The 11,862-nt window shown below is 41.8% G+C and overlaps 1 protein-coding gene across 1 annotated transcript; it reads left to right on the top strand.

The window, feature by feature from the left end:
* Positions 1-3,119: 3,119 nt before the first annotated feature.
* pou3f3a (POU class 3 homeobox 3a) lies at positions 3,120-5,112 on the top strand (the record flags this gene model as incomplete). The annotated part of the gene is made up of 1 exon (XM_080478327.1): positions 3,120-5,112. The coding sequence occupies one exon, from the start codon at positions 3,120-3,122 to the stop codon at positions 4,380-4,382; it is 1,263 nt and encodes a 420-aa protein (XP_080334453.1). The 3' UTR covers positions 4,383-5,112.
* Positions 5,113-11,862: the final 6,750 nt, after the last annotated feature.

Here is an 11,862-nt window from a genome sequence, read left to right as displayed (position 1 = left end):
ACAACACTGTCATCCTCTCAAATTAATTTCTGTTTGGTCTGCCTGCTTTGCCTTTCACTCCCGTCTTAATTAGACGGACCCTTGACTGACAAAGCAAACAAAACAAAAACAAGAGCACGAACACGAGAAAATCATCTGTTTCTTTGAATGGAAAACTCCTGGATCCCAGATGAAGGCTTCCCCCCCCCCCCTTTTCTCTTTCGCAATTTTTGTTGGAAGCATTTGCATATTTCAAAAGTCTACCAAAGAAAATAGCCCGGGGACAGAAATGGCCGATCTGCATATTGAAGACTCAACAGAGGGCGAAGAGTGGAAAACAGTGGGAGAGAGAGGGAGCGAGAGAGAGGGAGGCAGAACAGGTCTGTGTAAATGATTCGGGGATGATCTTAAAGAAACAATAATGTCAATTAGCTGACGGTGTCGTGCTCATTATGCTGGATTAATTGCAGTATTCACTACAACTAAAACAGATTATTTTCATAGTTGTCAAGCAGCTCTGTGGAGAGAGAGGGAGAGAGAGAGGGAACAGAGAGAAAAAATGTGCATCATAAGAAGGCCTCTTCACCCAGCTTCCTTCATGAATAACAAATAGAGGACCCAGTGCTGTGACCAGGCAGCACAACACATGAAAAACATTACTGCTTTCCCCGAGCCGTCTGGTTTTCTCCACATTATGCTGGTAGGCTTGAAACATGTGAAGCACTGTGGTGCTTTTGTGCAGCTTCACGGCGTGTTTTGCTGCTGCAGTGGACACAATTTGACAATAAACTGGCTTTAAGAGCTGTGGAATAAAGAATCTGGTCATAATAAAGTGTAGGAATACTGTTTTCTAAATTTTAAAGTGGATTACAACCGTGATTATATGCTTATATTATGATTTTATACAGAAACCACTGACATAGATTTTTTTTTCTAAGCATAAATTAAATCCTCATATCTTTAGGTTTCGCGTAGTTAACTTTGCTTTGCAGTTTTAAAAATCTCTTCTGTTGGACAGCATGGACTATTTGACAAACCTTCACCTGGTAACACTTATCACAGAGGCTACACTTCAACTATTGTTAACGTGTGCACATATAATTCACATTAGTGAAAAGTACAACAGAATTTGTATCGAAGAGAGCAATAATAAATAATAGCATGTCTCTTAAATATATACAACCAAAGAAAAATAATGGACATTGTAATAAAGCTATGCTTTGTAAATTGTCTGCAAATTATGCTTTGGTTGTTCTTTTTATTTGTGACTGAGTGGAATCGTTCTGCTGTGTCAGCCAGTTAAATCCATCCAGGTTACTTCCATTCATCCATCTTCTTTTCTGCTTTGTTCACACACCAGGTTACTTACTTGAAATTTTGTGATCATCATCAGGTATACCGTATGTTTTACTATAGTTCCTCTGCTCCACTTTAAAAGTTTGTCAAAACTTTTAAGGAGAAAAAAATAAATATATTTTGCCAAATTTTGACTATTTGACAGAACAATTATGTGAGATAAATAAAGAATATTTATCCATGGGTGTTCATTAACAGTAAACAGGCTACATAGAATTAGAAAGTACAGAATCTTTCAAGGCATGTTCAGGTGAATGCCAATGTTGTAATAATGGACTCAATTTATGTCTCCAGTTGGGGAAGGGGAGTTTGAGTCTATTTATCTTTTACCTTCTGGACAAGATCCAAGACAAATCCACTGAAAAACATAAATTAGCAGCACTTTTATTAGGCCGCACCTGGCTCTCTCCTTCAGTCACAAAACTCCATGTGTCTCAGTAGGTGTCTCACTCTCTCAAGCTCTGTAAAGGCGACGAGAACCCAAAGCAGAACATTTTGGACACGTTTATTTCACAGCCCATCCATAACCTGAGCCAGCGTGGAAACGTCCCAGTGCAACCGGCTTGCGGATGGAACAATCTTAAGTGATGGTTGGATTTTTGTGTAGCTCCTGTGCGCACTAGCGCGGCACGTCACGCCACGGTGGACTTCCTTTTACCATGTGAAAAGGAGCAGGCATTAAGATGCACAAGGAGATACCCCCCCCCCCCCCCCCCCCCCCCCCCCCCCCCACACACACACACACACACACACACACAGTCCCGTGCACCCAGAGCCGCCTTAAAGTATATCCTTGATTCAGGCTTCAACTGCTCTGCTGTTATAAATTAGACGAACATGACTATCAGACCTGATTTCGTCAGACTGACTTCAACAGTTTATAGGTCACAAGGTTAGTTAGAGTTAATAATAATAATAATAATAATAATAATAATAATAATAATAATAATAACAATAATAATAATAATAATAATAATAATAATAATAATAATAATAATAATAATAATAAACATATCTTCAACAGTATTTACTTTTTAATCAACATGTTTCCCTTGTTTTCCATCATGCTTCTGGTTTATTTTGCGCATCGTTGACTTCCCTGTCTGGCTTTTCTTTGCCTCCCTTTTCTTGATTATAATGTTTTCTAACAAATTGTTTCTTTATCCCGCAGCGGGAACTCTGTGCACCCCAGGCTCAACTGAGAGACACACGAACTGCTCCCCACGCCTGCGTCCAATCAGCGCGGACTCTGCGGCGCATTTGCGCTGTAATTGGACGGAGGTGGGAGAGGAGAATACGCAGCCTTGGCACAACGTAAACACACGCTCGTCTTCTCCGCTCCGCAGAGGACGCGCCGCATAGAGCAGAGGCTTTAAATGTTGTATTTTTCCATTTGTTCCCACTCGTAACTTTGACCTCAGAGACGTTGAAAGGCGATCGAACAACTTTTGACTTCGGCGTAAAGACTCTTCCTTTTCCTCCATCATCAGATCTGTGGATTACGCACGGCGCAGCTCCCGGGACTGAGGAGAGAAGTTTCCAAACTATACATTTTTGTAGGATTGCGTTTTAAAGTGTGTTTTGCCAAATAAAGTTTCAGCACACACAAGCCGCTGCTGCAGTAAAACTTCCATCGAAGCCTCTATGGAGTGATTTAGCACTTTTTTTTGCTGTTCATTGCGCAGAAACATCGCTCCCGCTGATATAGACTGAAGTTATTCATGGATTAGAGCAAAGTGGGACCTTCAACAAAGATCAGAAGAGAGAAATACGACTCAAAATATATGCTCTGGGGGATGGCAACAGCCACCTCAAGCCCCTACCTAGCCAGCAGCAGGATTTTATCCGGCTCGGTCCTTCACCCGGATCGGAGAGGTGGTGGCATGCAGCCGGGGAGCACCGCTGTGACCACAGTGTCTAGTGGCTACAGAGGCGACCCTTCAGTCAAGATGGTGCAAAGTGACTTCATGCATGGAGCAATGGTTGCGAGCAACGGGGGACACATGCTAAGCCATACCCACCAGTGGGTGACATCGTTGCCTCACGCAGCAGCCGCAGCGGCTGCGGCAGCAGCGGCAGCCGCAGAAGCCGGTTCTCATTGGCCCCCCAGCCCTCAGCCACAGGAGTTGAAGAGAAATACCGGCCGGGATGACCTCCATTCAGGGTCAGCCCTGCACCACAGGTCTCCACACGTGGGACCCCACCAAGCGCACCCGGGGACTTGGGGAGGTTCCTCCGCAGCGCACATCAGCATCTCGGAGGGGCAGCAGCAGCAACAGCAGCAATCTCTGATTTATTCCCAGCCCGGCGGATTTACAGTCAACGGGATGCTGAGCTCACAAAGCCTCATGCACTCGGGGCTGGTGCGCGGGGAGTCCCCCGAGCTGGATCACAGCGGCCACCATCACCATCATCACCATCACAATCACCACACGCACCACCACCAGCATCATGGAGTGGGCCACGATTCGCACTCAGACGAGGACACGCCGACTTCTGACGACTTGGAGCATTTCGCCAAACAGTTCAAACAGCGACGGATCAAGCTGGGTTTCACCCAGGCAGACGTGGGCTTGGCTCTGGGCACCCTGTACGGGAACGTCTTCTCGCAGACCACCATCTGCAGGTTCGAGGCACTCCAGCTGAGCTTTAAAAACATGTGCAAGCTGAAACCCCTGCTAAACAAATGGTTGGAGGAGGCTGATTCCACGACCGGGAGCCCGACCAGCATCGACAAGATCGCCACTCAGGGCAGAAAGAGGAAAAAGCGCACATCCATCGAAGTGAGCGTAAAAGGCGCACTGGAGAGCCACTTTCTCAAATGCCCCAAACCCTCCGCGCAGGAGATCAACTCTCTAGCGGACACTTTGCAGCTGGAGAAGGAGGTGGTCAGGGTCTGGTTCTGCAACCGCAGACAGAAGGAGAAGCGCATGACGCCGCCTGGACTGCCGCGCACACCGGAGGACGCGTACTCTCAGGTGGGCAACATGGGACCGGACACACCGTCCCCCTCCATAGACTGCAAGAGGATGTACAGCGACACGTGAAAATAAATGCCAGACAAGAAACATGGACAACGTGTGTGAATAGTTTTCCAGGGGAACATTTAGTTCACTTTTCTTACGTTGTCCATGACAAACGAGTAACAAACAAACAACAACAACATTCTCTACCATTACGCATCGTTTGGATTTTTTTTTTCTGAAAAATTAAACAACTCCTGGTACAAAAATATTTTAAATCCTGACTGAAATTTGAACCTAAGTTGATTTGAACTCTTTCAAAGACACACATTCTTTAAAATAAAGAAAAAAAGTGAATATTTTCAGAGGTTGCGATGAAATAAAAGTTTCCCCCAGTATTTCTGTACTGTAATAATAAAAGCCTGAAATGCTGCAGAATTTGATGTCTATGCTAGACACGTCTGGAGCCTACGTTTTCCCCTCATACAAGACACAGATCTATGCCTTTTACTCAACTTCTATTGTTTCCCAATGAGCAATAATTTATCTTCCTCCAAATGTGTTTCTTCCTTTGTGTTTTGTGGCAGTGGATTTATGTTGTGACACAGTTTAAGATGGTCAAAAAGCGAGATTTACATTTATTACTCTATTGTACATTCCTTCATAGGAAGCTTCTTTTCTCCAAGTTAACAAGCATTTCCCTTAAGTTCATGTAAAAGTCTGCTGTGTATTCTTGTGTGATGATTGGACTATTTATTATTTTCCAATGTGCTTATTTTCATGGAACAGACTAATTATTTAATAAATTTGTCATAAATATTGATGGCCTTCATTTTTAAAGTCCCCCTGGATGCGCACGCACACAAACTAAAAAGCACACACACTGCCATTTAAGTTGCTTTTTATTAGATATTTGCTGAAAAACAAATGAACTGCTATCTTGAGAGACAATATGTGAACTAAAATCACTAAAATATCTAAAGAGTTCTAAAAGTTCATGAAAGTAAAGACCACGAAAATCCAGCTCTTTCTAGGCTTTCTTCTTAATTGTGTATTTACTTTTAGTAATTAATCCTTCATGGGATGTAATAACAGGCTTGTCTTGTAGTTTGCAATGAAATTTAGTTATTCAGTGTCAGATTCATCAGCCAGTTTAATGAAAATTAAAATAAACACCAGTTTGCTTCTTTGATAAAAGTCTCATGTTTAACATCCATAGCCTGTAATTAGCAGAAACTTTTATTTCCTAGTTCGCCTCCTCTTCTTTGGTAAATCTATTTTGACGCCACCATGACTGATCGAACTCATCACATCAGCCTGTTATTGCCGTTTGCGTCTACATTGAGTCTCATGAACTGCGTGTCTGCCTGGCCACATACATCCTGTGGCCAGGCTCTGGACTGCAGCTCTGCGGAGAGCAGCCAACAGAGGTCAGCTATCCCAGCTGGCAGCTCACCTCGGCAGTGGTTGCCAAGGTGACGGTGAGATGGAGTGACACGAGGCGGCAGCTCTTTTGCCACTGATGATGGGTTTGGCAGATAGACAAGCAAGAAGCTCAGGACGCAGGTCCCCGAAAAACAATCTGCTGTTTCTTCTGCGCTTCTGCTCCGAGCGAACACAACACGCAGCGGCGCATACATCCAACCACACGCACATACGTTGCAAATGTTGCAGGAATTATATGGAGGAAAAAGAGCAAATCGTGCCAACTGTTATAAGCCACACAGAAACTGTAGTTTAAACAAAACTAGGTGGCAGAGCAACGGTTTTTCTGTGACATTAGCTGCTGATAAACCAGGTGTGACACATGAGAACAAACACAAACCTGGAAGTTAATGTATTATCTGGAATGTTACTCTTTGATACAGTACACGCTATACGTTCTTATTCCTCTCACGCTGACGTCCTGACCCATGAAAGATAAACTGGTGACGACACACATTACTAATTACATTGTTCTAAATAAATCTCACTGGCAAATTGTGTATGAAGGCAGCAAAAACTTTGTAAAAACTCCTTGACTCTTCTCCTCTCGGCGCTGACAGGATGCGGCATGAATAGTTCTCATAACTCCGAGGCACCTATTGAGATATGTATGATTCTAAAGCATCTATAAAGTAGAGCTTTGTACATTTATACTGTACAGATTATCACAGACAAGTGATGTGTTTTCTCACACACATTCAACCTGAACCTGTCAAAAACAATCGAGTCGCAGTTAACCTGGAAATAGAAAGCAGAAGCATTCACTTATTGCACACAGTTTTACAATCCTAAAGCCTGAAAATCAAGACAAATCCAGTCAATCTAATCGAGAAGGCTAAGTTGAATTTTTGTGTTTTGAATTGTTGCTGGATATTTGTTTGTCAAGATTTAAAGGACAAAGTTTGAATGGATGTTTTCAGTCTGCACTGTTGTGACAGTGAGGCTCTGCAGGCTGGACGGACACAAGCGGAAACAATAAGAACCTGCTGGGATTCAGAAATTTCTCCAATGAATAAAACATCAGAAGTGTTTTGTTATTAATCTTTATGTCTGTATTTATTCATTGCTATTATTGCCATTTTAGCATTTATATTTAAATTGTAAGTCTCTACACGGGTGAAGTTTCAACCTGATTCTTTCATGGCAAATTCAAAATTTACAGAATGAAAACAAAACTTCTCATAGCTCCACTATATATATGTAGTTTATATTGAAAAATGTAAAATTCCAAACTCACATTTTTAAAGTAAAACCAAAACAGTTGTATTACATCTATTATAAAAACAAATTTCTATTTAAAAAATGTGTGAGAGCTGAAGTTTGTCAGTACATGCATTCAATTCTACCATGAGGAAAACATTAAAAAAAAAACCAACAACCTCAAGCTGCATAAGTAACATCACATAAAGGTGAGCGGGTGGTACCACTGCTCATTGTCATCGTCTGCGAATGGCTCTTAACATGATGTATTCCCACTGAGCTTCAAGCGTACGCACTCAGATGAAAATAGAGGGAGAATATAAGCTTCCAGGATTGCAGCGTGATCCCCTCAAAGCTTAGTGATGTAAAGATGGGAGATAAGGCTGGAATTGGGGGATAAAAAGCCCTTTAAAGGGTTTTGTCATCACACAGCGCAAGGTGTCTACACTGAATATCAATGCAGGGATCTGAAAGTACAAGCTGATGATGTTACAGTACCCTGAGAACAGCTAACCCCTCAATCAACAGAAACAGCTCAGCTCACACACGAAAGTGCGCCGGGCTCCTGAGCTTGTGAAAAAATTTGTTGTATTTACATTTTCCAGTCATTATTAGTGTATAGCTTCATGCATCCCTGGGCTATGAGCATTTTGCGGTTGCACACTGCAGATGTTATTACCTCTTCTCCATAATAACAACTAATATAATTGCTCATAATTGCTCTTAAGGCCTTGTTCAGAGGTACTTTACATAAAGCAATTACAACAAGATAATCCCTGCTTTAATACTTGTTTGTGCCTCACAGATTGCGCTCAGGCACATTTTACAGAAATCGCACCTATACTCTTATCCACCATGCCATTTAACAACAAAAGCAAAGTTTTCATTTTTAACTCTTTCACTGTGCTTTGCACTTCACCATTCCCCTACTGTTTGGTGTTAATTATTTCTGCAAGGCAGAGACTGGTTAACCACTGAAGTCTAGCACTGATTAACACGCTGTGGTTTCCTCAGTGTGAACTGAGACTCATGAGACTCATAACTCCAACATGCAATCAACAGCTGAAAGGTATAAATGAATAAAACGTTCATTTAATGTAAAGATAAAATTGCACGTCTGCATCCAAGTGTATCCAAAAAATGTTTGACTTCTAAATGTCACACAACTGAAAAGAACTCAGTCAATATTGCCACGTGTGTGGGTTTGCCCCTTCCCCGTGAATATTCTCATTTAGCAGGGAACATTTTTCCCCTTTGCCCATGTTTGCTTTTTTTCCCGGTGATTTATGGAGTACCAAAGTCTCTCAATCAGGGAGAAATTAAAGCAAACATCTGTGGAATAACGGACAGGGAAATGAATTCTCTCACTCACTCACAGGCCTGTCGTGTGGGTGCCACTGAACGTGATGAGCATGCATGTGCCAGACCGGTGGAGTGGAACTGGTTTGATGGGCATGTTCAACACATGGGCATGATGCCAATTTAGACAAGCATGCCCATGAAAAGAATCTCATCCCGCATGCAAAGTGTGTGAATGTATCAGAGTGTGCGGATGAACCAGGGTCCCTATGTGAAACAACAATCAAATCAACGCTGTTTGAATTGTTCATGACTAAATTACTGTCTGACTCTATACAGGTTATACGGCACACCTTTCTGTATTATATCACTGATAATGTCCTATATAAATTCTGACAATATTAACTCCATATTGAGTCGTGCATGTTACTGGGATTCTTGTTATTGGTGTGTGATTCTGTAGAGAAAGTCGTGCTCCCCCAACACTTCTGCTTCTTCTTGTACTTATACAAACCATCAAAATGCATGAACATATGAAATTACTTCACCAACTGAGATATAGCTGTGGCACAATGCTGCTGTCTGCCGGACAAAGTAGGTAATGCACGTTTGTTAAAAAAAACTAAATGTGGAAACTGACACTCATCCGACTTCCGAACGCATTAGGTCTTATTGGTGAAAAAGGTTTGAGCACTTGTAAAGCGGAATTTGTAGTTGCGTACTGTGAATTTGTAGTTGTGTACTGTGAGTTGTAAACCTGTAGGATTTTTTTCTCCACAAATACAATACCACACTCACACATTCACTTTCACATATTCTTAATTACAGGAGCACAAGTCCTTTTTTTGCAAGTCACAGATTAAAAAAACTGTCACGCTCACATTTTTCCATCAATTGTTGCAGTAAATTTGGTGAATACCATTTGAACACCTGTATGAGTGTGAAGTTCTTCCCTGAGTCACAGATTCTATTTCCTTCATCTACAAATCAAACCTCGAGGCTCTCGGCTGAGATATCTGGTGGAAAACTACCTGTGCGTTCAGTCAATGGAGAAAAAGGCGGTGCTTATCTGAGACTGACGGGTTTTACAGCCAATCAGGAGAGAGGATTTGGTCCTTAACAAGTGCTCAAACCTTTTTCACCAATAATACCTCCATACAATAGTGATACTATATTCTGTGTTCCTTCTGTATTTGCACTGTTATTTTGTTCAAATAAATGCACTCGGACCTGGAGGAACATGTCATCATTGTGTGTGGGTAACATTAACACACCACCAGTGAGCAATAATTAAGACAGAAATCTTGAGACGTTACACTGGATTAGACAGACCTACATTATTTTAATGCAGTCTATGAAAATGACTAAACTTGGTGGCATTCACAATTCCGTATTGCCACTAATTGATTGACAAAGTAATGGGACTGAGGAGGTGGACACTTACCTTGACTGTTACGTAATCATGCAGGAAACGACTTCAACATGCTGGATTATTATTCTCCTAAGTAATGGTAAACACGCAGATAGACGTGAAGCAGGTGAATAACAGGATTAAAAATCCTTATACCTTGCCCTGCGTCATGGTGCCTGGTTGTCCTGGTCGGTCTAACAAACATCCGAGGGTCTCAGGTGTCTCCTGGACTGATGAATGTGTCTTTCTGCAGTCTAGATTCAGAGTCACCTTGATGAGACAGGACCATGAAGGAACCATGAAGGGGCTACTGTACAATTACACCTGATCTTTAAAACTCGACATAAACCAGCATCAACATTTCATCATGAAAGCGTCAACCAGAGTTTTGTTGCTTCCTTGAGCAACTCAACACGCCACCTTGTGTTGGAAAAACTGTCCTGCAAGATTCCAAAATTGAATCCATTAATCCTTATTTGATTCCTGCTGAATGGGTTTTCCCACCTGCGACTTGAAAGTTTTCAGAGTGACTTAACACCTGCACATCTGAGGTCCATTGTGAATTTATTTGTCAGGAGCACAAATAAATAGAAAAACCTTGTTTTAGCACTTTATTCCAAACAGCACCGACAACAGCAACAAAATATCCACGACAAGTTCAACATCAGAGACAAGATTGTACGAACGACGACAGAGACCGGGTCCAATCTTCTGAAGGCCTTCAGAGCGTACGGTGTCGACGATGAAAACAATGCAGAACCACTCGGGGCAGAGCCAGAGGAATCAGGTGAGTGTAGCATATGGGGCTCGACATATCGATACCTCGATATGTTTTGGCGATATGCGATCTATACCTCAATATACACATTTTCTCTCACAGTTTTAACATGATGTTCTAATAGAATATGATGCATTGCTGTAGATTAAACTACCCAACAGCATATAAAGTAGTTAAAATGAGCACAACCTTAAACCGCTACAGCAGTAAAATGCTAAATACACATTAATGAAACAGTAAAATTGATCCAAAAACTTCAGATATAATAGCAAAACACTGATAGGGACATTTCTACTGCAAAATGAGTAATGTTACTTTTAATTTTACATTTTCAGTATTTTTCTATAGTAATTACATATTACCTTAATAAAGTTTGAATTGCAGAATATCTACTTGTAGTGGAGTACTTTCAATGTGGGGTCTTTGTACTTTTGAATAAGTCGTTGACTTGAATTACACAGCCTCTGCGCCTGTGAGTTATCGGCGGAGCCTTCCCCTTTATGAAAGGTGGGCTTGTGGGTAAGTGGAGGTCCGGAGGTCCGTTGCGAGAGTGAGCTAATTAGCCGCCACGAGTCAGGCTAAAGACAATGAAAACTGTCAAAAAACAACCAGAGGTCTTCCAGATACTTTTCAACCGTGAGTTCAGCAACAAACGTGATCAGACGAACTCTCGCGTTTCCGCATGTTTTGGGTTTTTTCCAGCCATGGCAGGAAAAAAAACATCACGTTTACTCGTAGCTGCAAACTAGCTAAGTTAGCTTTTCAAGAGCAGCTCTGCTGTGAGGAGTACAGGGAAACGCTGGAGTAACGTGACTTAAACAGGGACTTTTGATTTATTTTCTGTTGACGCAAACACAACACACAGCCTTTCAGGAACTATTCTGCAGCCTGAGCTAATCTACATACTTGATGGCTGACTGAAGGAAAATAACTACATTGAAAACTCGAATATGACGATATGGTCATCTGCTATACCGCGCATCAGTTCATACTCAAATATAATCGATATATCGCCCAGCCCTAGTTGCATATTGGTTTGTGAAGATGACATAACTATTGTCAAGTGTTTGGATATCTTGAAAAGCACCCTTGAATGCTAATTAATATATTATTTTATTAATAAGGAGAGGAGGATGGTAGGGATTCCAACTCCGTGAAAAAAAAATAATCGACACCTCACTGGCAGGGTTTATTGAAACGTTGGCCCGCAACATAACACCGCGGCCTTTCAACAAGGTGCAGACGCTCCTCTCAGTAACAGGAGAGGAGATTCAGCAGTTAAATGGTGCATTCGAGTGCATTAATGCGTTGTGTACTACAAAATACTACATTGTGAGGTGGTAAATTGTAGGATTAGTTGATATTGAACGAGCCAAGTCATGGTAACAGTG

The sequence above is a fragment of the Lipophrys pholis genome (assembly GCF_963383615.2).
Source record: "Lipophrys pholis genome assembly, chromosome: 13".
In the NCBI taxonomy this organism is placed as follows: domain Eukaryota; kingdom Metazoa; phylum Chordata; class Actinopteri; order Blenniiformes; family Blenniidae; genus Lipophrys; species Lipophrys pholis.
The sequence above is the reverse complement of the archived record's forward strand: the minus strand, read 5'-3'. Positions and strand labels throughout refer to the sequence as shown.